At 33.8% G+C, this 26,202-nt stretch overlaps 14 protein-coding genes and 4 pseudogenes across 18 annotated transcripts, besides 1 other annotated feature; 7 read left to right on the top strand and 11 right to left on the bottom strand.

Moving 5' to 3' along the window:
- Window positions 1-16,723: part of a mobile genetic element that runs on past the window's edge.
- Window positions 356-892, top strand: TVAGG3_0533060 (protein of unknown function, DUF4106 family; the record flags this gene model as incomplete). The annotated part of the gene is made up of 1 exon (XM_051237651.1): window positions 356-892. The coding sequence occupies one exon, from the start codon at window positions 356-358 to the stop codon at window positions 890-892; it is 537 nt and encodes a 178-aa protein (XP_051095475.1).
- TVAGG3_0533050 (uncharacterized protein) lies at window positions 1,140-1,925 on the top strand (the record flags this gene model as incomplete). The annotated part of the gene is made up of 1 exon (XM_051237650.1): window positions 1,140-1,925. One exon carries the CDS (start codon window positions 1,140-1,142, stop codon window positions 1,923-1,925), a length of 786 nt encoding a protein of 261 aa, XP_051095474.1.
- TVAGG3_0533040 (Poxvirus D5 protein-like family) lies at window positions 2,609-3,193 on the top strand (the record flags this gene model as incomplete). Its single annotated transcript, XM_051237649.1, has 1 exon — window positions 2,609-3,193. The coding sequence occupies one exon, from the start codon at window positions 2,609-2,611 to the stop codon at window positions 3,191-3,193; it is 585 nt and encodes a 194-aa protein (XP_051095473.1).
- TVAGG3_0533030 (Poxvirus D5 protein-like family) lies at window positions 3,230-3,586 on the top strand (the record flags this gene model as incomplete). Its single annotated transcript, XM_051237648.1, has 1 exon — window positions 3,230-3,586. One exon carries the CDS (start codon window positions 3,230-3,232, stop codon window positions 3,584-3,586), a length of 357 nt encoding a protein of 118 aa, XP_051095472.1.
- TVAGG3_0533020 (protein of unknown function, DUF4108 family) lies at window positions 3,625-4,044 on the top strand (the record flags this gene model as incomplete). The annotated part of the gene is made up of 1 exon (XM_051237647.1): window positions 3,625-4,044. One exon carries the CDS (start codon window positions 3,625-3,627, stop codon window positions 4,042-4,044), a length of 420 nt encoding a protein of 139 aa, XP_051095471.1.
- Window positions 4,061-4,506, bottom strand: TVAGG3_0533010 (annotated as a pseudogene). The gene has a single exon. A coding segment is annotated over exon 1 (446 nt).
- TVAGG3_0533000 (KilA, N-terminal/APSES-type HTH, DNA-binding family) lies at window positions 6,367-6,878 on the bottom strand (the record flags this gene model as incomplete). The annotated part of the gene is made up of 1 exon (XM_051237646.1): window positions 6,367-6,878. A coding segment is annotated over one exon (512 nt), but the record flags the coding sequence as incomplete, so codon positions are not given.
- TVAGG3_0532990 (organellar and viral DNA polymerase type B) lies at window positions 7,148-7,581 on the bottom strand (the record flags this gene model as incomplete). The annotated part of the gene is made up of 1 exon (XM_051237645.1): window positions 7,148-7,581. A coding segment is annotated over one exon (434 nt), but the record flags the coding sequence as incomplete, so codon positions are not given.
- Window positions 8,991-9,597, bottom strand: TVAGG3_0532980 (organellar and viral DNA polymerase type B; the record flags this gene model as incomplete). Its single annotated transcript, XM_051237644.1, has 1 exon — window positions 8,991-9,597. A coding segment is annotated over one exon (607 nt), but the record flags the coding sequence as incomplete, so codon positions are not given.
- On the bottom strand, window positions 11,165-11,800 carry TVAGG3_0532970 (annotated as a pseudogene). Its single transcript has one exon. A coding segment is annotated over exon 1 (636 nt).
- TVAGG3_0532960 (DNA/RNA polymerases family) lies at window positions 11,856-12,254 on the bottom strand (the record flags this gene model as incomplete). Its single annotated transcript, XM_051237643.1, has 1 exon — window positions 11,856-12,254. The coding sequence occupies one exon, from the start codon at window positions 12,252-12,254 to the stop codon at window positions 11,856-11,858; it is 399 nt and encodes a 132-aa protein (XP_051095467.1).
- Window positions 13,286-13,869, bottom strand: TVAGG3_0532950 (annotated as a pseudogene). The gene has a single exon. A coding segment is annotated over exon 1 (584 nt).
- On the bottom strand, window positions 14,023-14,605 carry TVAGG3_0532940 (annotated as a pseudogene). Its single transcript has one exon. A coding segment is annotated over exon 1 (583 nt).
- On the bottom strand, window positions 14,797-15,197 carry TVAGG3_0532930 (uncharacterized protein; the record flags this gene model as incomplete). Its single annotated transcript, XM_051237642.1, has 1 exon — window positions 14,797-15,197. A coding segment is annotated over one exon (401 nt), but the record flags the coding sequence as incomplete, so codon positions are not given.
- On the top strand, window positions 15,610-16,173 carry TVAGG3_0532920 (uncharacterized protein; the record flags this gene model as incomplete). The annotated part of the gene is made up of 1 exon (XM_051237641.1): window positions 15,610-16,173. The coding sequence occupies one exon, from the start codon at window positions 15,610-15,612 to the stop codon at window positions 16,171-16,173; it is 564 nt and encodes a 187-aa protein (XP_051095465.1).
- Window positions 16,724-18,623: 1,900 nt separating the features above from the next.
- Window positions 18,624-18,986, bottom strand: TVAGG3_0532900 (uncharacterized protein; the record flags this gene model as incomplete). The annotated part of the gene is made up of 1 exon (XM_051237640.1): window positions 18,624-18,986. One exon carries the CDS (start codon window positions 18,984-18,986, stop codon window positions 18,624-18,626), a length of 363 nt encoding a protein of 120 aa, XP_051095464.1.
- A 1,504-nt stretch (window positions 18,987-20,490) lies between these two features.
- Window positions 20,491-21,858, top strand: TVAGG3_0532890 (uncharacterized protein; the record flags this gene model as incomplete). Its single annotated transcript, XM_001314124.2, has 1 exon — window positions 20,676-21,770. One exon carries the CDS (start codon window positions 20,676-20,678, stop codon window positions 21,768-21,770), a length of 1,095 nt encoding a protein of 364 aa, XP_001314135.1.
- A 204-nt stretch (window positions 21,859-22,062) lies between these two features.
- On the bottom strand, window positions 22,063-25,295 carry TVAGG3_0532880 (biological adhesion protein; the record flags this gene model as incomplete). Its single annotated transcript, XM_001314125.1, has 1 exon — window positions 22,164-25,295. One exon carries the CDS (start codon window positions 25,293-25,295, stop codon window positions 22,164-22,166), a length of 3,132 nt encoding a protein of 1,043 aa, XP_001314136.1.
- Between the last annotated feature and the right edge of the window lie 907 nt (window positions 25,296-26,202).

The raw sequence follows: 26,202 nt of genomic DNA, 5'->3' as shown, positions 1-26,202 counted from the left end.
CTCTCCGTCAAATATTGACAGTACGCCAGTTTTGACATAAAATTGTAAGATAAACTTACCTTTAGAAATATCTGTAAGTTTTGTTGTTATATTTTTGTCTGCTTCAAGAACTTTCACCATTTTCAGTTATACCAACTTTCTTTGCTTTAGAAATATTTTTGGTTCAGCAAACTGCTATTCTATAACATTTTCCATTGTTTGTGTAAAGAACTACTCTGTCAATGAACTTGTATTGTTTGTGGTGTGTAAACTTTGTTCTGCTTCAATCGAAGAGATACTCAAATACGTCCATCTTTTTATTCTAAGTAAAATGTCATTTCCGAAAAATAGAAGCGTAAGTGTTTCAAAAGGTTTAATGGCGGTGGCAGATGTGAAGTTAAATTCACCAACTCAAACAAACAGTCAAAGTGTTGTTGTCAATGTCAAAGACAGAGATGTTGAAGTGGGGAAACCATACGAAGACGAAAATGGTATAACAATAGTTCCTGTAAAAGAACAACCAACATATCCTGAAGTTAGCAGAGACTTAAGTTCTGTTGCAGATATTCGAAATGACTACCAACAACTTAAAGACAAACTTAAAACTCAGGAGAAGATTTGTCAAGCTTTAGGTATAATGTTAAACTTGGTCGAACACAACCCTGTAAAAGTGAACTCATATGTCATTGCACCTCATGAAGTTTTGAAAGAACTATTGAAACTTTTGACAGAGGCAGACGATATAAACATCAAAGAAATAGAACCCGACATTGCTTGCTGTGGTGTTTCATATAATATCATTGACAAGATATACGTTATGAAAGGAGGTGAAACCTTGAACTTAAAATATAGTTTCCCAGACGTTATAAAAATATTTGACGACCACAACATTTCATTAAAATTTAGTTGCTAAGTAAAAATGTCAAAACTTCTTGAAAGATGTTTGAAGAAAAACAATATAGACTTTATTTCATGTAAAGGACTTTACACACTTTTGAACGATATGAAAGACCCTGTTTTGTTTGTTCGTGTAGACAAAGGAAAGTTCTATGTCTTTACAAAATATTTGAACTTCTTAGACAGAGAACTTCAAGAAACGCCATGTGAAAGTTTAGATGAAGTTCTTCTCCACTTTCAGAAAAACTTTTAAATATATGTAAATGGCAGAAGACATAGTGGTTTATACTATTACGACTAAAAACCCTGAGTCATATAATTCTATAACAACAAACTTACAAAGTCCTCAAGGACGATATTGTAAACTAACCTTAAACACAGTGACGACTAAAGCCTGTTTTGCTCTTTTGACACCAGAAGACTTTGTTGTTGTGAATGGTAAAAAATACTTCTTTGAAGATACTTACTCAGATATACCACCAACAGGTTTTGTTGACTTATTTAATACTTTAAGGACGGATGTAACATGTGCTGCAACTAGAGCAGGTTTCATTATGTTTGGATATCCGACTGAGTTTAGTATAAACGATATGAGCTATAATACAAAACTTATATCTGGTTTTTACTACCAACAGTTTCCTATAACAGGAAAAGGTGTCATACAAGGTCTATCCGTTCCATTGACTTTAAGTACACCTATTTTATATATTGTTTCAAACTTAGGTTCAAAGTGTTATTCGAATGTCGACAGAAACTACTATGACCAAAAAATACTTATGCGTATAAATAACACATTCTCTGCTGGTTTGCCTATTGTTCATTCGAATGCAGAGTTTTCAGCTTTAGTAAACTCAAACACTTTAGCAAACATAAACTTAACCTTAGTTGACGCAAACTTTGTTCCTGTAAAACTTTTATGTCCTATGTATTTGTCAATGACGGCAGAAAGTTTCGAATTGGAAGATGCAACTGGTGAAAGTATTGTACTACAAGAAAACTTCAACACAAATAGCTCAAGAACAACAAATGCACAAATAGCTCAAGAATAAAAAAAATATTTTTTTTATTTTTATAAAAATGTACAGAATAGATGTTTCAGATTTTTTATGACTTCCAAACATTCAGAAATATGTGTCCATTTCGAGACTATAACAAAGCAGTCGAGAATTTGAAACGTTTAGTCATTTATGTCGACTCTGCCCCAGAATGTTATGTCATGAAAGAATGGGATGTTGTCTTTAACAAACCAAGAGCGACAATAGTTTCAGAACAAGAATGTAGACAGAAACTTAAGAAAATAAAAGTCGTACAAGTTGGTATGAAGATGTTAGATGCTTGGGATATCTTATTGTCAAAACTTGAAGATTTTTCAGTTCGTGGTATAAAGTTTTATACACCATCTCCAAACTTCTATTCTATCTTCACTGGATATAAATACGAACAAGTAGAATGGAAAGAAAATGTTATAGAAGCTTGGTTAGACCATGTCAAAGAAATTATATGCAATGGAAACGAAAGAGTCTATGAGTATATATCTTATGTTGGTTTGCAAACATCTTACAACATCCAAGTGCTAAAAATGAAACTGCCTCTCATTATAATTGGAAAACAAGGAACAGGTAAGAACACTTTCTTTACAGATATCTTATGCAAACTGTTAGAGGGCTATTCGAATCCGAATATGACAAACTTAGAAAACATCTGCGGTAAATTTAACTCTTCAATAGAGAATATGAAACTTATAGTATGTAACGAACTTCAAAGTATAGATACAACAAAAGTTTTGAACTCAGATGCTTTGAAGAGTCTTATAACAGACAAAGTTGGAGTTGTTGAAAGAAAATATAAAGACCAAAGAGTTTGTGAAAATGTTGCAAACTTCGTCATGGTTTCAAACAATGCTGTTCCGATGAAGTTAGAAAGTTCTGACAGAAGATATGTAGTTGTCAGAACGTCAGATTCTCATATGCAAGATACAGAATATTTTGACGACTTAGCAGAAACTTTGACATCTGACTTTTACAACCACTTGTTCTCATATTTCATGACATTAGATATTTCTAAGTTCAATCCAAGACAAATTCCACATACCGAAGAGAGACAAACATTGTTAGAAGCAAACAAGAGTGTATATGAACTGTTCATAGATGAAACTGACTTTGTGTCATTAGATGAAAGGTCATTGTACGATTCGTATAAACAATATTGTCAAGAGTATGGTTATATGACAGCGTCTAAACGAACATTCTTGGCAAATGTCAAAAGTCTTTTAGATGTTCAGAATGGTGTATATACAAAGAAAAATTTTTATGAGTAAATTAAAAAAAAAATATTTTTTTATCCGATAGAAAAGATGACAGAAAAATTAACTTTTTACATAGCGCCAGACCCTTCTTGCCCACATCTTTTTAAGCCACAATATATAGACATAGAACTAAATAGAGAAAGCGAAATTCCACAAACAGAAGAAAGCGAAATTCCACAAACAGAAGAAACATATAGAGACCTAGATAACGAAAATGGATATGCGCTATTCTGGTTAGATTGTCCTTATGAAATGTATGAATCAAAGGCTTTATATGAAGAATATAGAAAATATTGTCATGAAAACGATATAAGACCAAGCTCTAGAGAAAAATTCTATGCTGGTATAAAACATCTTTTCGAAGTTCAGAATGGTGTATATACAAAGAAAAATTTTTCTGAGTAAATTTTAAAAAAAAATATTTTTTTTATCCGATAGAAAAGATGACGAAATTCATCTCAGTAAACAAGTACATGTCAGGACTTAAAGAAGAACTAGACCCATTCACATATTTGAATGTTTACTTCTACCATTTTGAAAAGTCTTCATTCAGCAAAGTTTGGAACATCGAACCAGTTAAGTTTGCTATTGTGACTAAAAATGGTGCGAAATTTGAAGACTTAGACATAGAAGGTTTGTTAGCAGTCAAAGAAAGTTTTGACAGAAGGTTCTCAAACCTTAAAGAAGGCAAAGCATACAAACTTGTTATACCTTATGAACCAAAGAAAGCAGACGACTATGAATATTATGAGTCTAAGATAGTTGAAGTTCAAGGTAAATTGGGTAAAAAGATTTTAGAGTCTAAGCCAGTGTTTGCTCCTAAAGAGGAAGAGAACATTGACATTGACCCAGAAATGTTCTAAAAATAAAATTTTATTTTTACATGTCAAATTTCTTCTTCTCTGGTTCAGGTTCTTTCTTCTCTTCTTCTACTTTCTTTTCTTTCTTTTCTCTCTTCTTCTTTTCTGGTGGAGTTATGTCAAACTTCTCAGAACCATATTTTTGTAAAAGTTCTTTGTCCTTTAATAGCTCTCTATTCTGTTTTCTATTTCATCTTCAAGAACAGTGCATGTGTCTTCTTTGCATTCTAAGAAGTTTTGTTGGACTTCATCTCTCCAAGAGGCGTCATCTCTGTCAACAAGTCTGTCATTGACAAATTTTAAGACTGCTCTGCTTAATGTTTTATGGTTCTTGTCATATTCCCAGAAACAGAACTTTAGAACAAATTCACCTTTCTTGTTTACACTATGTAAGATTTTATGGTCGACAGATGTTTTGCTGTCGAAAAGCTTGTCTCGAATATAGATAGCGAAATCGCTAGACATTTTCTAAAAGATAAAAATTTTAATTTTTCTAAAAATATGTTAGAAAAAAAGTTTGCTGACATTGACAAAAAATTTGAGAATGTTTTAAATAAGAACAAGAGGAAGTTGGAAAATGCTCAGATAAAACCCATACATGACAAGTTCTTATTTGCTCAGAATGGTATAACAGGTCTAATTGCACCACCTGGGTCGGGTAAGACTTTCACTTATCTTAAAATGGCTGCACAACAACAAGAACTAGATGAGAAGAACCCATTCTATGAGTTAGTTGTCATTTGTAGTACTTCTGGTCAATTTGACCAAACCGTCAATTCGTTCAAAGATATTATAAAGAAGTCTAAGTTAGTATGTATAAAAGACTCTGAGTTGTTAGATTGGATAAAGAAGTACCAAAGAAGGGTTTTGAAGTACAATGCTATAAATGAGTATATAAATTCGAAGTTTAAAGACCAAATGAGGAAATGCAGAGAATATTAGAGAAGAAACACTTCAGAAACAAACAGAAAGAGATAGAATACATTTCGAAGAAATTGCAATCTTACGATTGGAAAACGTACCCTCATAGATGTCTTCTTATCTTAGATGACTTTGCTTCTCATCCTTTGTTAAAGAATAGAGAACAAGACATGTGTCGAATTCTTAAGAAGCTCAGACACTTTAACATCTCAGTTGTCATTTGTGTACAGACAGCCAAGAGTTTAAGTAAGGATGTAAAGAGAATACTTACTGACATTGTACTTTTCCCCGGATTGTCCGAAGACGATTTCATGGAACTTATGAAAGAGTCCATGGCAGGTAAGTTTGACAGACATGAACTATGGGAGAAGTACAAAGTCATACAAGACCCTCATACTTCTTTCAGAATTCATATCTACGCGAACAAAGTTCAAATTGTAAAAAGTCAAGCTTGAAAAATGTAAGTGTTTGGTCTTAGTCTGTTGTGGTGCTGCAGCTTTCGGTTCTTCTGGCTTTGGAATGGACTCGGTTGGTGGTACGTCGGACATTCGTTTGTGTCCTGTCGGAAGGAAGAACTCGGAATGCCAGAAGGAAGAACTTTTCCTGTTGGAAAGAAAAACTTTTCCTGTCGGAAAGAAAAACTTTTCCTGTCGGAAAGAAAAACTTTTCCTGTCGGAAAGAAAAATTTTTCCTGAAGGTCGGCCAAAAAGTTCTCAATTTTCGAAAATTTGAATGGTTTACGGACGGACAACAGGAAAATTTTTTCCTGTTGGAAAGAAAAATTTTTCCTGTCGGAAAGAAAAATTTTTCCTGTTGGAAGGAAGGACTTTTCCTGTTGGAAGGAAGGACTTTTCCTGTTGGAAAGAAAAATTTTTCCTGTTGGAAGGAAGGACTTTTCCTGTTGGAAAGAAAAACTTTTCCTGTTGGAAGGAAGGACTTTTCCTGTTGGAAAGAAAAACTTTTCCTGTCGGAAGGAAGGACTCGGAATGCCAGAAGGACTCGGAATGCCAGAAGGACTCGGACAAGACAATTTACCTTATAGAGCTACCTGAGCCATCTTTGGTGTCAAGCTTGAAAAATAAATGGTTCATCTACTCTGCTTGTTTGAAGTTGTCAAAATACTCTGTTATTTTTTCTTTCAGTAGCGGTAAATCTTCTTTGAAGGTAAGTATTGTACAACCTTTCATATCATAGTGTGTTTGAGGTAAAGTATCTTGAACTATCTGTTTAACATCTTCATTCGGTGTCATTGAAATCGGTAAGTTTTCGCGATAGAACCAATTTCTGTCAGATTTGTAAATCTTAGCAAGGTCGTAAAAGCTTTTGTTGTTTCTTCTGACTAAATGCAACATAACCATATCTCTGTCTTCTTCATTTTCCATCTCTTCAGTGTAAATCATATACTTATAGTTCTTTTCCTTTCCTTTTGGTACCGAACGTGGTATTCTTTTCTGTATGTTTTTGTCTTTTGCTTCAATGACTTCATCTTTTGCTTCAAGCTTGTTCTCTAGCTCTTCACGTTCTTGTCTATGAATTTCGTCAAGAAGTTTGTAAACATGCCATGCATAGCGAGGTGAAGCCCACATTGCAACAGCATTTACTAAAAGTCTATGTACATACCAACCTCTCAAACCAGGAGCCAAATTCTTGCGATTTTCATGTGTTTTATGCAAGGCCGAAAAAAGTCGGTCTAGAGAAATTTCACTCAAAAGTTCTTGTGTGCTTTGGTTTTTGAACCAATCGTCTGCGTGTTTAGTGTCTGGTGCAAAACATGCTGTCAAAATACTTTGCATTTGGTACATGTCATCTTTGACCGAACGAATGAGACGGAGTTGTTTGTTAAACTGTATGTACTCGTATTCTTCACTTATGGCTTCATGAACGATAGCAGTTGTTGTGTTCTCTGTTGTTGACATTACTGTCTTTACATACAAAATAAAAAAAATATTTTATAAAAAACTAGCGTTATTTTCTATCTTGTATAAAAGACCAAAAATAAACGCTTTACATGTATTTTTCAGCAACTTCGTCAAATAATTTTATAGCACTATCTATCTCATCTACTTCAAACGTTTCTTTACCTTTCGTGGGAGCACCATACATTTTCTCAAACTTTTCAAGTAGTTCTGTTTCAGCAGCTCTCATATCGTTAACAAACACAACCTTAACTCTATTGACTGTACTGTCATATCTTTGAGTTATATTATATGTTCTTCCTATCTTATATCTCTTTGTATTGAAGTCCTTCGGTTTCTGAACGATGTAAAGTAAGCCTTCACTGCAACGTTCCGTATCGAATGAACCATATGTTATGAAATTATATCCAACAACTGGGTCAATCCAGAACAAAACTAGTGGTATAAGACTTTTGTCTATAAGATATGTTCTTGTTCCATAGAATCTTACCGATATCATAAGCTCAGGATTTTTTGTCAAAATTTTCTGAGTAGAAGCATTTCTAACCCAGTCGTGGGATGTTTTCTTTTCAGATAGTGTTAAAATGTCTGACAAAGAATATTTGTTGTATTTCTTTGAGTATCTTACGTTTAAATCACCAATTCTAACCACTTTGGTCTCATTGTCTATCTTTTTAACTGTTTCAAACTCAGTGTTTGTCATTTCCTGTTCTTACATACAAAATAAAAAAAAATATTTTAAAAAAACTAGCGTTAATTTTATTTTTTCTATCTTGTATAAAAGATATGATTTCAGGGATTTTTTTGACGATTTTCATGAGTTTTATGCAAGGCCGATAAAAGTCGGCCTAGAGAAATTTCACGATTTTCATAAGCGTTTTACATGGTAAACGTCATTTTTTTACGAAGTGTTAAAGTTCTCTTCGTAAAAATTTCACGATTTTCATAAGCGTTTTACATGGTAAACGTCATTTTTTTGACGAAGTGTTAAAGTTCTCTTCGTAAAAATTTCACGATTTTCATAAGCGTTTTACATGGTAAACGTCATTTTTTTGACGAAGTGTTAAAGTTCTCTTCGTAAAAATTTCACGATTTTCATAAGCGTTTTACATGGTAAACGTCATTTTTTTGACGAAGTGTTAAAGTTCTCTTCGTAAAAATTTCACGATTTTCATAAGCGTTTTACATGGTAAACGTCATTTTTTTGACGAAGTGTTAAAGTTCTCTTCGTAAAAATTTCACGATTTTCATAAGCGTTTTACATGGTAAACGTCATTTTTTTGACGAAGTGTTAAAGTTCTCTTCGTAAAAATTTCACGATTTTCATAAGCGTTTTACATGGTAAACGTCATTTTTTTGACGAAGTGTTAAAGTTCTCTTCGTAAAAAAAATACAGTTATATCATGAAATTTGGTCATTTTTTTCAGCAAAAATATATTTTAGGTGGAACCAGGTCACCAGGTCACCAGGTCACCAGGTCAACTAACATCTTTTTGAAAATGGTGACAACATGACATTTTGACAACAACACAGGAAATAGATTTCATCGTAAATGTTTTGTCAAGACTTCTTCGTCAATGTTTTGTTGTTGTATTTCATCGTAATGAGCGTAAATCAGACAAAAATATATTTTAGGTGAAGAGGTGAGATCTCACCTGTTTTCTCACCTCTTTTTTCACCCCATATGTCCTTACTGAAAAAGTATGTGTTCCATATGTCATTTTACTCAGAATTCAATAAAAATATATTTTAGGTGAAGAGGTGAGATCTCACCTGTTTTCTCACCTCTTTTTTCACCTCTTTTTCACAAGCGTCTTACATGAATTGTACGATGTATATTTGAAATCCTAAACAGTTTTGTGGCTTCGATTTCCTCTGTCAGTACATCGAATGTTTTAACAATGCCGAAGGTTTCTTTATATTTCTTCTTGACATCTGAAAGAAGGAAATCGTCAGCAGTTGGATAGTTTTTGTTCAGAAATGCTAACATGTCCATTTTATCTTCTGCTGGTTTCTCTGCTTCTTTCTTTAAGTCAGCATAGTCGTTTCGCATACGTTCTATCTCTTTGACGGAGTAGTTATATTTCCTCATTGCTGCTTTACATTTTGAACATTGTGGGTTCATTTTTGCGTTATATTCTGAAACCTTACCTGCTAAAACAACTAAGGCGTCAATGGTTTTCTTTAACTCAAAAGTTGCGGGTTTTATCTGTTGGTTCCATACCTTACCTCTTCTATCTTCATCTCTTATCTGCCATACACATTCAGCAACTAACGAAACAAAGTTGTCGTAGGTCTTAAACTCCCCAGATTTATATATGTCAGAGATGTTCTTATATAACATGTCGCAGTCTTTGTCCATGACTTTGTGGTTGCAATGAAATCCAAGAAACTCATAGTTTACCTTACGTATGAACTTCTTAATTTCAACTGAGTCAGTTGCTTTGACTTCTATTTCATCGAATTCTGGAATAGTGAGCTTTTGTTGTTGGATTTCAGGAAGTTTAGGTAGATGGTCAATAATATCCTGCATTTCATAAAGATATTCTTCATTTGTTTCATCTTTTGCAGTGCAATCTAAATCTCCTTGGAGAAGTTCTTGCTTTATCTTCTGGATTGTTGTTTCGAAAGTATATGAAGAAGGAATGAAGTTTTTCATTTCTACTAACATTGAAGTTGGGTTCATGACTAACGAGTTTGGTGAAGTTGTTGCTAACATGTTCTTACAATAAAAATAAAAAAATATTTTTTTTTAAAAACTAACTTTATTTTTTATTTCGGGAAAATTCATGAAAATTCAACGGGTGAGAAAAGAGGTGAAAAAAAAGGTGAGATCTCACCTCTTCACCTAAAATATATTTTTGCCGAGTTCAGCAACAAATTCAAGAGTTTTGTGTGTTTTCTACGATGGTAGAAATGAGGGTGAAAAAACAGGTGAAAAAAACGGGTGAGATCTCACCTCTTCACTAAATATATTTTTTGAAAAAAATGGTTCATTTACTCACAATATTTTTGTACAAAACGACCCCAAACTTTTAATTCTTTTCTGCAGCTTCAAATGCTATCTTAGCGAGTTCATATTCTCTAAATTCTCTCTTTAAATCTTCTTGTTCCATTGGTCTAGTTCGTATGGAGAATCTCTATAACAAACATATCTCACGTTCATGTTCTATTTGTTTAAGCCATTTTCTAACTTCTTGTTCGAACAAAGGTTTTGCATTCTCTACTGTATCTTCAAGTTCTTCTTCATCTAATTTCTCATGAACTTTCTTGTCTATGGAGTCCAGAATTTTTCCAACTGCTATGCAATATTTTGGGAGAAGCCCACATTGCTATATAGTTTACAAGTCTTGGTCTACATACGTTCCTCTAACCTGTTTGATTTCATCAGGAATTCCTGCATGAACCTTGTATAAAAAGACCGTCGGAATTCCGGCGGTTGGTATATTCTTCACAAAATGCCGTATAATACTCTTCCCAGGACTTATTTCCAACAACTTTCTAAAGTCTTTCCTAAACTGCTGACACATATTGTTACATTTATATAACCATCCTTGTCTCTACGTAAGACTTCAATACCGTTGTAAGTGCCTTTTGTGAATGTTTCGCCATTAGATTTGTTCGTGAACGTTTTGCTTCGATGTCATTTCAGTACGTACAATAAAAATAAAAAATATTTTTGGGTGGCTTAACCGTCGGACATCCGTTTGTGGCTCGACCTCAAAACAAGCATTTTGTGAAGAATATACCAACCGCCGGAATTCCGGCGGTTGCTTTTTTATACAAAATTCAACGGGTGAAAGAATACGACGATGAAGTCTCAACAAAACATATACGAAGAAGAAGTTTATTTCCTGTGTTGTTGTCAAAATGTCGTGTTGTCACACTTTTTCAGAGAAGTTAAAATGACCTGGTGACCTGGTGACCTGGTGACCTGGTGACACCTAAAAAACCACTTCACCTAAAATATATTTTCTATCTTAAGGAAATTCATGAAAATTCAACGGGTGAAAAAAGAGGTGAGAAAAGAGGTGAGATCTCACCACTTCACCTAAAATATATTTTTCAATACTTTTTCAGCACTTTTCCGTAGTTGTATATGAAAGACAATTCGAGATAAAAGTCATAGTACAATGGAATAATATGTTGCACACCATTTGTTGTGAACCAAACTTGAAAGTCAGAGAAACTGTTACTAGGTGGTTCGTAGAATTTAGAAGCAAAGTCATAAAGTCCTTACCGATACATAGAAACTGTTGTTGCTTGAACTGAAACTTGCATGACACATGACATTTTGAGGTCAAACACGTTTCTATAAACTGTCAAATCTGCTGGTGGAAGTATAAATTTAAATGGACCATCTGGTGGTAATGGTTCGTTCTGGTTTAGTAACCGAAGAAATTGTGCCCAAGAACGTTTGTCTACTCCCAATATAAAAACTCTGTATCTCTTGGAGGGTTAATTTCAATCTTTTGAAATGAAACGGTGGAGTTCATCTTGTCATATTCTAGTTTCAGATAGTATGTTCCATTTAGTAAAGAGTCGTATTTTTCTTGAAATTCCCAGTAGTATTTGTTTATTTGAGTTTGGAAGTCATTTAGAGTTTTCTCAAGACTTTCGTCTGAACGAATTGTAAAGATTTTCATTTCATCAAATTTTTCTATTAGACCATCAGAACCTTTATACTGACCATGAAAATATACTGCGAACATAAACGCGTTAGTTCTATTTGAAAACAAAACTCTTCTAAATCCTATTGCCTTTGCATCTGAAGGACTTTGAAGCCAACGAATTGGATAGTCAAACCTGTATGAACGGGATGAAATTTCTTCATCTGAAATAGTCCTACCGGCATTTGTGAAGATATAGTCTAACGGTTTTGTATCTGCTACTTTTGTTCTTTGTTTTTCAACCTGAAGCATTTAATATATGTAAAAATATACTGTTTTAAAAACGTTTTTACTTCATGCAATGTTTTTATTTCATGCAATGTTTTATTTCTGTGCCGTCTTCAAGTATACCCCAGTATTTCCTTTTCGATATTACATGAACTTCGGAAAATACCTTATCTAGCTTAAAACAGCCCATCTTTTCACCGACCATTCCCATTTCAATGAGTTTGTTGTATCCTTCTTCGTTCGTCATGAGCGCGTCAATGTTCTCATAGTAAACCACAATTTTGGATTTGACTTCGGAGAAGAATTTGTTGTAGTTGTCAAGGACTGCCTTTGCGAACTGAGGGTAACACCAATGTTCGACAATAGGTTTTAATGTGGTTACTAAGCCACTTTGACCTTCGGTGAATTCGTACTTCAAAACAAAAGGAGAAAACCTTTCAACAAAGTTGTCGACCTTCTCATAATGTTTACTCTTCATCTTTTGAGGTTTCTTAATGGAATATCCCATGTCGAATTCATAAGCAATTTGAGTGTCATTGCAAGTTTGGGGTTTGAAGCTTTCCTAATATCATATAGTTGTTGTATGACTTTTCCAACTGTATAGTTCCTTCCCGGGAACTCACCATCTTCGTTTGGAATTCCAGTCGGAATATATTGGACAAACCTCATGTACGCAGCGTTAAGGTCGACATAGTATATCTTTTCGTTTGAGTCGAACTTGTCGCATCCAATCGGTCCAGTTTGTGGAAATTCAAGTGAGTCTCTTATCTTCTGAGAAACTTCTCCTGTTATCTCATAAACATCGTCAAAGCAACCTGTTTCATATAAAACCTTCTGACCTAACTCTGATGCTCTCCAATACAATTTGACGTCAATTGGATGTCTCAATGGAAGTTTGTTTATAGCATCTTGAAGTTCTTGCAACCTCATTGGAAGTTCTTCTGGTTCAGGTTGGTATCCGAACAATCCAACTCCTTTTGGAACTGTGTACTTCTTTTGTGCTAGAACTTTGTCTGGAACAACTTTTGGTCTTACCAACAATGAAAAGTTTGTTTCGTCTTTTGGTACAAAAGTTTCTGTCAGCTTGTCATCTGGAATTGGTTCCAACAAACCTTTCTCGAAAAGAATGTTAACAGCTCTGACAATGTTGCACTTACCTTTTCCGAACAATGGGTTTGTAAGACTTTCGTTCAACATGAAGTGGTTGTGGACAATTACAATCTTCAACCATGGCAAGTCTTTGTCAACAACATAGTCGTCATGTGAAGAACCTTTCTCAGTCGGAATGTTGACTCGGATGTTGACATTTGCCAACGGTGCAATTTTTGTCAATTGGATAGTCAAACCTGTATATACGGGATGAAATTTCTTCATCTGAAATATTTCTACCGGCATTTGTGAAGATATAGTCTAACGGTTTTGTATCTGCTACTTTTGTTCTTTGTTTTTCAACCTGAAGCATTTAATATATGTAAAAATATACTGTTTTAAAAACGTTTTAAAAACGTTTTAAAATGGTATGCCATATAGCTTCTTGAATTTGTTAAGAAGTATTTTAACGTTTTTTCCATCTGTATCTCTAGCGTTTACATAAGCATAGCCTGCCTTAGTAAAATATACTTGTAATTTCCTATAGTTTACGCCGGTATAAAAGTAGAAAGAGTCTTGTTCTTCGCTATAGTAGTAAACTCAAACGTATGCTTACCATAGTCTGTAATTTCAATTGTTTCATCTTCTAGTTCGTCGACAAATTCGAATACAATATCTCCAATTTTGCCTTTGTTCTTATTGTTTTCAGAACGAGTGACCCAACGTAAGTTTTCAAGTCTATTGTCGTTTCTTATACGGTTTATATGGTCTACAAAAGGTAAATTGTTAGGGTTCGGTATAAAATGAGTTGCAATGACAACATGTTTAAAATAGTGTTTTCCACCCATCTTCATAAGAGCATATCCGTCATTTCGCTCCCATTCGCTTAAAACTCTTTTTGTCTTTTTGTTTCTGACTTCAAATGACTCACAACAGTGAATTTCATATTTCTCATCTAACAAACAAGTTTCCCAACGGTCTTCTCCAACAAACTCAGCGTACATTTCAAATAAAATAAAAAAACATTTTTTAAAAAAAATATTTTGTTTTAAATGGTATGCCATTTCATATTTCTCATCTAACAAACAAGTTTCCCAACGGTCTTCTCCAACAAACTCAGCGTACATTTCAAATAAAATAAAAAAATGTTTTTTTCTTTACTTAACATAACCGCCTGCTGCCATAAGTCTTTGACGCCAACCCATACCAGCTAATGAAGGTTGACTTGGTTTAGTTTGGAAGCTAAACTTTGGTTTTGGTTTATCTTCAGTTTTTGGTTTTTCTTCTTCTATTGGTTTTTCGTCACTTTTCGGTTCTGCTGACTTTACCTCACTTGCTGGAATAGTTGTGTCGTCAACATCTTCATAAATATCATATGCCATTTGTTTTTGTTTTCCTTTCAACTTTTTGTGTTTGTTGTAAAGTTTAGAATATTTCGACTCTAAGTCAATGAGATGTTCTATAATGAACTGTTGGTCAGTGAAGTAAACTTTTCCATCTGTTGTCTCGAAAGCTCCTTCAGACTTCAATATTTATTTGTGAGAGTCTGTTTCTTTTTTGAGATACTAGCCGTTCCATTTTTATGAAAAGTGACTTTATAGTTAGGGTTTGTATTTCCAGACCTGGCACTTTCTATTATTGAATTTTTCTCTTCATCTGTAAGTTCTTTGACAGGTTTGACAATGGTTCTGAACTTTTTGTTTGTGGTGTCAAATCTACGGTTTCAACTTCTTCGGTCATTTCATCTCAGTAAAAAATTTTAGTTTGGTTTGTTTTCAACTGGTTGTTTAGGTTTTTTAAGTCGGTCTAAAACTTCCTGAGGTATAGGAAGAACTTGACAAACACGTTGTGTAACTGCTGGAAGCCGACAAATCCATCTTGAACTCATTTGTTTCAATGCTGTATTGTTCATTTCATCTCAGTAAAAAATTTTACATTCCCACGTTTGAGGCGGTTGAGGTTGGTTGTTGTTTACCCACTGTTGTGCATGGTTATATCCTCTGTTAAAGAATCTTTCACCTTGGTCCATATAGTGTCCTGCTTGGTTATAGTAGTCATTTGCTTTGTTATAATAGTTTCCTGCTTGTCTTCCTACATTGTCCATCCATCCTTGAACTTTTCCTCTTGTTTCAGGATTTGGAATAAGATTTGCTGCATCTCGTGCTACATCCCAACCTTTCTGTACAGTTTGTATAATAGGTTGTGCTTTCTCTTTAAGTATACCTAATGTACTCAAAATCTTCCTTCCAACTCCAAATACACCTCTGGCTATTGTTCCCACTGCGGGTAAAAATCTAGATGCGACTCCTGCTAATGCGCCAAATAAACCCATTTCTTATGGGTTAAAAAATGACGAATCCAAACAAGGACCCCTATGTTTCTAAAGCGACAAAGAAAGCACTCATGGTAAAAATCTTTAGTTCAACACCAAATGCTTGGTTTATGGATATCTTGGAAAACATTCCGAGGTATAGAGAAGATGGACCACCATACTGGCTAATATTTGTCGGTCAGAACACAAGATACTGTGAAGCCATACCATTATGGTCCAAAAATATTTTAGATGTGAAAACTGCTTTGACAATATTCGTTGACAAATACCATCCAACAAAACTGACATCTGACTATGAAAGTTCTTTCAAATCAGATGATGTAAAAAACTATCTGCGTTCAAAAATGTAAACCAATATTTCATTGTCGACCAAAACCATTCTGCTCTTGGTGTCATTGACGGTTGTATAAAAATGTTAAGAGACTTAAACCAACCACAAGGTGGTGAAGCAAATGAAATGTCATATGACGACAAATATAGACACTTCTCCATGGCAAAGATGAGACAAGTTTTAAATATTTACAATAACCGTAAACAAAAAGGTTTGGGAAACCACTCCCCCGAAGAAATGAAAAACAACCCTGACTTAGAGAAAGACTATATATTTAATAATTTAGTCAAAAGAGACAAACAAGAAAGAATGCCGGGCTTCAAACTTCAGAAAGGTGACAAAGTAAAAATAGAAATACCTAAACGCGACCCATATGAAAATACTATTGACTATGACAACAATGGGAACCCGACAGGTACTCACATTCGTGTTCGTAAAAATAGAAGAAAGTATACAAGAGAATATTATGAAGTTTTAGGCAAACATGGCAAAATGTACACACTGCAAGCAGAAGATAAAACGACTATTGTCAGACCTCGTTTCAAACTTGTCAAAGTTCAAGGTGGTATACTTTCAAAGACAGTTCCTAACAAATATAAGACAACTCCTGACGAATATGCTAAAGAAGTGGAACATGACGACTAAGCATTTCTATACCATGCGTAAACTGTCATGTAAGGTGGCATGTAGTCTTTACTTTGTCCCGTTGTTTGCGTATACCCTGAAACGCGATGTGTATGGTTTCCTCCTCAGTGTTACTCCAGTAACAATCTATAGCAAACTTAACGTTGTCTTTAACATCATATCCTTTACCTTTTGTCATTGCTGACCAATCCCAATATCTATGCTTATGCCAACCTGCTTGAGATGTACTTAAATCTATGTAGTGACTGTGTGCAGGTAAATTTTCACCTGAAATCGTTTTACTTCCACCTGTTTCCTTTGAAGAGTTTGCACAATACAAAAACCTGTCGACTATTTGAGTCCAAGTTCCAAAACCAAGTACTACTTCTGGTCTGGTAGAGTTCATTGACGTATAAATAGAGCCTATAGGATACAATGTTTGAAGTATTTCTGTCTTTAATGTTTGAAGCTCTGTTTTGTCTGCTTTTTTATCTAACTCACTAGCCACATATGTTTTATCTGCTTTCTTCTCTAACTCACTAGCCACATATGTTTTGTCTGCTTTCTTCTCTAACTCACTAGCCACATATGTTTTATCTGCTTTAAGGTCTAAACATTCTGAAACCCATCCTGTATCGGCTTTAGTTTTTAAAATCTTCGATGTCCATTCATGATACCATTCAACCCTTTCTATAATTTCATTATCTTTTTCATTGACATATTCCTTATCCGCCTTCTTCACTAACACACTAGCCACACTAGCCACATATGTTTTATCTGCTTTTGTCTCTAATGTTTCTTGTAAGTTTGTAATATTTGCAATGGTATGTGTATGTCCAACGTCACTTTTACTGTTTAAGGTTTCTTGTAAGTTTGTAATATTTGCAATGGTATGTGTATGAGTCTTTTTAGAATATTCGTTTTCAGCTCTTGTCACTTCACTTGACATTTTATTGTCAACATATGTTTTGTCTGCTAGTTCAGGATGAGTATGTTCTTTTGTTGCATAAGCTTTGTTAGCTCTTTCTTCTTCTTTTGCTATTGCATCGTCTACATATGTTTTGTCAGCTTTGTTGTCAACATCTGCTTTCAAAAGAAGTTCATTTATAGGTTTCTCGTTTAAAGTTCCTTTTGTTGGATTTATACAAACAGTATGGTTCTTATTGTCTTGAAACAGAAACTCATCTGTCATTGGGTTTAATGTCAGTTTTAAGTTTCCTTCTTTCAATGACTCAGATATCTTAGAATAGTTTGAAAAGTTTGTTGTGTTCTTATTTAGAGCTTGTATAATGAGTTGTCGGTTGTGTTGTATTTCTCTCATAGACGCTGTTTCATTTGACATTTTTATTCTAGATAAAATATGCTTCCAATAGAAAAGGAAACTTCTAGAGTTGCTACAACTAAACCATTAGATGAACTTTTTACGAATGTCGGTCAAAAGTTTGAGACAGAGACCGTAAAGCATGAAGGCTATCGTTTTGACTACCCATTAAGATGGCTAAGAGACCATCCGTCACAAAAGCTATTGGCTTTCGTAGAATGAAGTTCATTTCAGAAGCCATACATGGTTTCCCATTTACGGTCGGTTTTGAAGTTCGATACTATAACAAAGAAAAACGTACGTATGAGAAATTTGAACAGGGAAAACTTTTACAAGTTAGTTTGCTTGTAAACTTAGAAACAACTCTTCAAGCTTTTCAAGAAAAAATAAACGATATCTATCTCGAATATGCAAACCAGTTTAACATTGACGAAGGAGAGTACCATCTCGATATTATATATGACAGGAAAAATGCAACTGTTAAAATCGATAGAATAGAAGACCTTGGAGAAAACGTTTATATTTCTACAAAATATAACAACTTGGCATGGTATAGATTTTTGAGGATGTTAAATCAGCCTGCAGAATATCCAGTACACCCGGACTTTTATGAAGTCGAAAACCCTAATGGAACATATGAAAATGTTTTCGACTCAGATGCTATTATAGTTCATGCTTCATTTTCTGGTGCACAAAACTCTTTTTTATGCTTGGCAAATGACTTTTACGAAAAACCTACAAAGTTATGAACCACCAAGTGGAAGTATTTCAGACTTTCAAGTATGGTTTACAACAGATGGAAGAAAGAGAATAGTTCCATTATACCATGCGTTTTACTTAGAACTTAGTTTCATATACAACTACTATCGAACGGTAAAAATATAATTTTTTAATACGGTTGAGGTGTTGGATTTGGTTGCCAACTAGACTGTGGTGCAGGTTCAGGCTGTTGTATAACAGGAGCTTGTTCTTCTGGTTCAGGGTCTTTAGGTATAATACCAACGAACTGACCTACTCTTTTACCAATATTTTTGACACCGTTCCAAATTCCTTTTCCTACGGTTTTTATTCCATTCCATATACCTCTTCCAACATTTCGAAAGAAGTTTCCAATACTACTGAAGAAACCCATTTTACTATATGTAAAAATCTAATGTCCGCCTAGTCTCTTACGTTTCCTGTTGAGTTCCATAGCATTCTTTAACTGGAGCTCATACATTCTGTTTCTCCTCTGGTAGAAAACATATTCTGGGTCAACTCCTGTGTTCGCGTCATCTGCATAGAGTTGTTTATATCCCACTTCAGGGTTTGTATAAAACTCTTTCCATCTCATATTTGCATACCATGGTGGCAAACCTAACGCAGCGTCATTTGACATGGCAGTTTGCATTTGTACATCTGTTGGCACTTGACCATAGTTTGCCATTGCAGTTTGTATTCTAACTTCATTTGGAATATTCTCTGGGTTTGGTTGTCCAGGTTGCTGTGCATTCGCTAAGTTCTGTGCGTCCATTTAATATTAGATAAAAATATCTCTTACGAGTACATATACTGAACATTTGCAGGCATTGGTTCATCTTCATATTCTCTGTACTTTTCTGCCACGTCAAATAAATAAATGACACAATGGAAAAAACCTAAAACAAGTAGTCCTATTTCAAACCACATTTACCTACCAATAAAATTTCTTTGTTGTGACACTTTTTCCGGTTTATAGGACCTCTCTCATATTCTATCTTGTCATATTTAAACACATAGTCATGTATGTCCTCTAACCATCTCATAACGGTTTCCAAACCACTTTTATCGGATGTAAAGTAAAAGCATGGATGGTTATGTAAAACGTCTAAAGTTTCTAAAGAGTCTCTCAAAGTCCAGTCTACTTGGTATTGAAAATCGTATGTGTTATAGAACGGCGGGTCTACTATAAAGAAAACATTTTCCTTGTCTTTAAATTTTTCATACAACTCTGTCCAATGACATCTCACAAACTCTATACCCTCAGTATATTTTTCTATGTCCTCTTTGAAAACCTTTGTATAGTTAAGATATAAAACGTTTGACATAAGTGTTTCAATGTCATGAACTCTTATAGAACCACTATATAATAGTCTAGCAGATATACTATCCCAGTCTATATATTCTGCTTTTTTCAAAACCTCTCTGACAATATTTTTCTTATCTAATGGTATACGTTCCATCTTACCTATAGGTATCTTTTCTTTCAACTCACTCAATATTTTGTTTGTGTCTGGTATATGTTTGAGACGGTTCATATAGTTGTCGAAGTCATTGCATATAATCTTTGAGTCAGGAAATACAGTATGGCACAAATGGGATATATAGAAACTTCCACCGAACAAATCTACAAATGTTAGACCATTCGGTAGTTTCTTAAGTTCTCTCAATAGAATATCTTTACATCTACTCTTATTTCCAAAGAAGGGTAACGGTGGTTTTGTAAAATTCATTTTATATATATAATAAAAATGTTTTTTCCTGAAAAGTGACAGAAAAGTGACTGGGGCTAGAGGGCACGAAGTGCCTGGAGGCCCCACTTCCTTTTTTTTTTTTTTTTTTTTTTTTATATCATATTATTTTGCATACATATGAGCGATACTGTTCATCACTAATAGCCAAATATTAGAATTTATTTATCAAGATTTTCAAGAGTGAATGGATCATTCCCCTTATTACATGGGAATCAAGGCTTAGTTGTGTAATTCTATCTTCTTAATAACTCATCCTTTATTTCATAACAACAATTGATGTCAGAAAACCAAATAAGACAATAAATGGTCATTATCTTCAGATAGTTTAGTTCTTCTTTAAAGCTACCTATGGACCTAGATGAAGTGTGCATGATCGATAACCTTGAATTCAATTGTACCAGAAGTGTCAAAAATTGTAATTCAAAAATTTTAGCTTCAAAATGGTGCATCCTTTAGAATTAATACAAATTAGTGATTTTGAAAATTTTCGAATTTGAGCTCTCCGATCACAGACAAAAAAGATGAGTAAAACAAGCGACGAGATGCTATCTAATTTTCTTTCCAATAACAAAGAATTTGCTAACTGCGTATATATTAACAAATCAGCAGCTGACGTCGCAAATATTTCAGATGATGACGTAATAAGTACACTTGGAGAACTTACTCATTTTTATAATTATAATATTGTACCGAGCCACCCTGAGAAACCTATGTTACCTCCATTGCCACAATTTTTAACTATAAAAGCATTAATGTTAATACATAGGCATTTTTATTTACAGGACAAACTCTATCGACTGCGATGCAAAAGTTATAAGAATTCTATAACAAAAATGGATGAATTGATCGATATACTAATTGAAGTTTCTAAAAAACAAAAGTTTCAATTTACTTTTAGCAAGACAAACATTCAATGGAACTTACTTGCAGACAATGACCATGCCATAAGGATCTCAGCAAAAGATAGCTTTACAGTTTCTGAGATTTCGATGCAGTCTCAGTTATATGAAAATTTTACTATTGAAGAAGGCCTTGTAGAACTTGTTAGACAGATGATTCAATCAACCGACAGATCACTCTCTACATTTCCCGACTCAGAATTACAAGAAGAATTCGATCATATTTTTAATAATCCACGCTTTATATTTAGCCAAGAATTTCAAGAATTATGTGATGCTTCGAAACTGTCATCACCTAAACATTTCGTTACTAAGACAATAAACCTTATGAATCGAGTTTTAAAGCATCTTCAACTTCGAACGCATGACGAGGTTTTTATTTTCTCAATTGCATTCTTCCGTGTTGTATTTGCGAAAACATTTCCAAGTAACCCAAGTTTCTTTAAAAATATCAATGAAACGCAGTTTAGAAATATTGATTCGAAATTAACACTTCAAAACATTGGAGCTCCCTTAAATTTATTACCAGACGCACAACCTACAGATCATCCTCGCGTTACAGCCCAGAAAATACCAGAAATTCTAGAAGCAGCAAAAATATTATCAGCTGCTTCTTTTATGACCTCTCCTTTAGACGTTTTATTAGTTATTCATAATACACTGCTGCTTCTCAAGAAGTATGCAGCAGCAGTGTCCGATGCTGATACTTCCTCGGCCTTTGAATCGATTTTTGGTCTTTTTATGCTGACTTTGGCCGTATCAGATTTGCCTTCGCCACAGGACACATTTGCTTTTGCTATTGATTTCACTCCGGCCACTGGATTATCTGGAGTTCTTGAATATGACAAAGCAACTGCAACGGCAGCAAAGATTCAGACTGACGCACTAATTATTCAGTATTCGTAATCTTTTTATTTTGTTTTTGTTTGTAAATTCTTATATTATTGAATAAAATATTAAACTTAATTAAAATTAAAACGAGACTAGATTTGATTAAAGTAGTTATCCCCATCTACATGATTTAATTCTCTGATTAAAAATACAAAATAATTGTTTTTGGCAATTCATATAAGTTGTAATTTCATAAAATATACATATTCCATTGCATGACGCTATATTTATGTTAAAAAATAATCTTTCTGATCTAGATACTGCCTAGAAAAAAATTTGCAATATTTTCCACGCCCACTTAGAAAAATTAAAAATAAAAGATGATTTATTTTAATTACCAATATGATACAGTAAAATACTGCTTATAATCATCTAAATAAAAATACAAACATAAATACAAGACAATAATTATTGTGAATTAAGTACAGCTTGTGCTACAGCTTCTTCAGTTGTTTGACTATCTGAAGCAAAAACAATGCGTCTAATAGAAGAATCTGACTTAACTAGTTTAGAAAGAAGATCTTTAGACTGCATAATTGTAGCTCTTGCTGTCTTTTCATCAATTGTTGACGGACAATCAGAGAATGGACGCAATTCTGTTAAAATATAAGTAATAAGCCGCTTCCTTTCTTTCTCAGCAATTGTTAGCTTTTCTGTGAATTTCTTAGTGAGATCTGATTCTGCAGAGGCAATCTTTTGCTGGCAAACTGTATCTGATAACCTCTTTTCGCGATCACATTCATCCCGAATGTTAGTATTATCTCTTGATAATTGTTTATTCTCTTTCTTAAGTTGAAGAATTGAGATTTGTGATTTCTTGATTGTTTCTTGTGCTTGTGATAATCTTTCACTTAATGACTCTACATCTTTTCTATGTAGATCACATTGTTCTTTAAGTGCACGTAATGCTTTTTCGTAGCTGTCAATTAATGCGGCTTTTTCAAGCTGGATTGTTGCAACTGAATCCTTCTTTGTTTTCTCGAGTTCTTCTTTGAGTTCATCAACTTCGGCAAGTTTTTCTTCAAGTGTTGATTTTTGAGTTGACAGTGCTTTTGTTGCTTGAACTAACTGGGTCTCTAAATCTTGAATTCTTGCATCTTTTTGTTTAATAATTCCGCCACTATTGTTCAAAACATCTTGCTGTATTTGCTTGATCTGCTGGTTGTGGTTGTTTTCAACTTCTTTGGCAGTTTCATTAGCCTTCTCAAGTTCACTCTGTAAATTAGCAACTTCATCATTTGCACGAGCTTTTTCTTTTGCCAAGTTTTGCTTTTCTGTTGTCAAGCGGCGGATATCATCATTAGCTTTTTGCAAGTTAAGCTCTAGATCTTGAATCTTATCATTATTTGTTTGTATTTCAGCTTCAAGTTGTTTGCGTTCACGCTTTGTATCATCCTCGTATGTTTCTAATTTGTCCTCTAGAGCTCTAAGTTTCTTTAGACGTTTTTCTCCGAGTTTAAGTTTTGCATTAATTGCTTCATGAACTTTCTTGACGTTTTCTGTCATTGTTGTTAAATCTCTTGTATCTTCAATTCCAAATGTTGAATTAAACATATCAACATAAGAATGCAAGAGTTGCAATTCTCTTTGAATATCAGATCTTTCACGAGGATAATCATTAAGAATTTGAACAAGTTTAGCAACAGTTGTTTCGCATAAAATCGAATTTGATTGAGGTGCTTCACCTGTGAAAGCAAGAGAAGCTGCAACAATCATTGATGATGCCATATCTTTAACTTTATCAAGAGCATCAGAAATTTCCTTGATTGCGTTATCTCTATGCTCCATTTGTTTTTCAAAGTATTGTATGATTATCTTGTATATTGCAGCAAGTTTTGAAGGTGGTTTTAATGAGTTATTTCTTGCAATCTTAGAAACATCCGAAGCAAGTGTTGAAGAGAATTCGGCGCATGACCATGCTGATATTGGCATAACATCTTCTTCTGTTACATTTTTCTTCCTTGACAATTTTTCTTTCTCGTCTGCGAGTTCGTTTTGAAGTGCATTATTTTCATCCTTCAATTGCAAAATTTCGTTTTCTAATGTTTGAATCTTTGTATTCAGTGATTTCATGTTGACTGAGAGATTATCACGCTCGAATTCAACATCCTTTAACTGCTTTGTTGTTTGATCAAGTGAAGATTCGAGTTGAACTAAAGCAGAGCGTTGTTTCTTTAATTCTTTCTTCAATGATAAGTCTAATTGCTTTTGTCTGTCAGTTGAAAGATTCTTAAGTGCTGCACGAAGAGTTTCTATTTCTTTGAGTGATTCAGAATGGACAGCTTGTAATGCCATCAATTCACTGTCCTTCTGTGATAAACTTGTTGCAAGATGAGCGCGATCATTTGTAAGATCCTGGTTTTCTTTAACAAGTCTATCATTCTTCTTAGATTCTTGCTTGATTTGATTTGTAAGTGTTGTTATCTGATCATTAAGCTGTTGCATAACCTGAACATTGTTTGTTTGAGGAACATCATCAACAGCATTTTGATTGATTGGTGCAGGTGAATAAATAGGAGATGGTTGAGCCATTGAAGGTTGTTGTGGAGCTATATATGATGGCTGCTGATTAATTGCTTTCGGAGCTCTATAAGAATCTTCTTTTTTAACGCTCAATCTATCTACTTTTTCTGTTAAGAATTGGATCTTTGATTGCAAAGAATTAACTGTACGTTGATTTTCACGCTGAATATTCTCCTTCTCCTCTTGAAGTTTAGTGAGCTTATCTTTGCTTTCTGAGGCTGCTTTGTTGAGCTTCTGTTCTGATTCAACAAGTGAACGTTTGTATGACTGAATCTGGGATCCAAGCTCATCAATTGTTGCCATTGCAGACTTTAACTGTGATTTATACTTCTTAATTCGTTCCTTTGAGATACTTTCGTCTGTTTCATATTGATCAGCCAATTTATCTAACTTTGGAGCTTTCTGATTTTCAGCTTGATGAATTGCTGGCTGATTTAAAGAACTATTATCAAATAATGTAATTAAAGAATCTAAATCAGCAACATCTGTTTGGAAATAGTGCTTTGCTGCATCCAAAACTTTTCCAATTTTGGCTGCGTGTACTTTCTGGGAAATAGCATCATTTTCACGAGCTTCTTGGATAGCTTTAACTTGATCAAGCAAAGCATCGTACTGTGTTTTGTAAATATTCTTAGTTTTTCGAACTTCGTTTTGAATCAGTGTGTCATATTCTTGTTTAAGTTGATTCTTGGCTTGTTTCTCTTTTTCAAGCTTATTTGTAAGATCATTGTTTGTCTTTGCACTTAATGAAATACGTTTTAATAAATCTTCGTTCTTGTTCTTTAGTTCTCTGATTTGAGATGTTAATTCTACGTTCTTAAGATTAACATCTTGAAGTTGATTAGCTGTTTGGATCGCTTGCTCAAATTGACTCTTCAATATACTATTTTCTTTAAAGAGAGCAGTATTCTTTTCCAAAAGTTGATCACAGTCAAGATTAGAGTGTGAGCAATCTTCTGAGTCATTTGTTATAGACTCTTGTGTTGCATTATGCTCACAATCTGATGATTCAAACATGATTATGCTAAATTCAAAACGGCCATCTGATATGTTTAGCTTTTTTATTCTACTAAAGTTATGGGTTTGGTAGAGCATATGCATGAAAATAATTTTAATCTAAATTTAAAGCTTTAATCCATTCAGAAAATATTAATTCCAAATTAGACCAAGTGCTGAATATATCATGCTGTGCACACGTATACAATCGAAATTTAGCAGTAAAGGAGGTTGAATTTAAGATGATGATAATATATTTGGAATATTTCACGATATCTTTTATAATTTTTGAATATTGAATCAGAACATCAGTGTAGAAATGTAATAGTAATAGTGTTTGATCAAATAAATTCCTCTTGTAATGCTACACACATTTAAATATTGTAGATGTTTTGATATCATGTATTTTTTTCATAAGAGATCCTAAAGCATAAGTGATTATAGGTTTTATTTCTATGATAAATAAAATCCATGTTACCAGGCCCTTAAAATCAGATGTTTCTGGAAGGATTGATTGAATTCATTAATCCTCTGGATCAGATAGCATAAGACATACAAATCATGTCACATGTTATTTTGCATACCAATTCATAAGTATAATGACCTATATCTGGAAATTACTGGATTTCACTGGTGAGAAAACATTATCCTTTCAAATTTGGCTCTTTAAAAGACTATCCCTGATGAATCTTTACCATTACTTCATAATTACTTGCAAATATTCTCTCCTCATTCAAGTTTACTAAATGTTTCGTATTTGCATTCAAGCCTAAATAAATTCATATCATTATTATATGCCTACTAAAGAAATCCAAGGTATTCATTATATAATAAGAATGGGGAACAATAAAAAAATCATATATTAAAAAAAATGATTTTGTCAAAGAAAGTAAGTTGGAAACTTATATGTTTCGACTACAGTAGTTAA

This window comes from Trichomonas vaginalis, chromosome II, assembly GCF_026262505.1.
Source record: "Trichomonas vaginalis G3 chromosome II, whole genome shotgun sequence".
In the NCBI taxonomy this organism is placed as follows: Eukaryota; Parabasalia; order Trichomonadida; family Trichomonadidae; genus Trichomonas; species Trichomonas vaginalis.
This window is presented reverse-complemented; position numbering and strand designations above follow the sequence as displayed.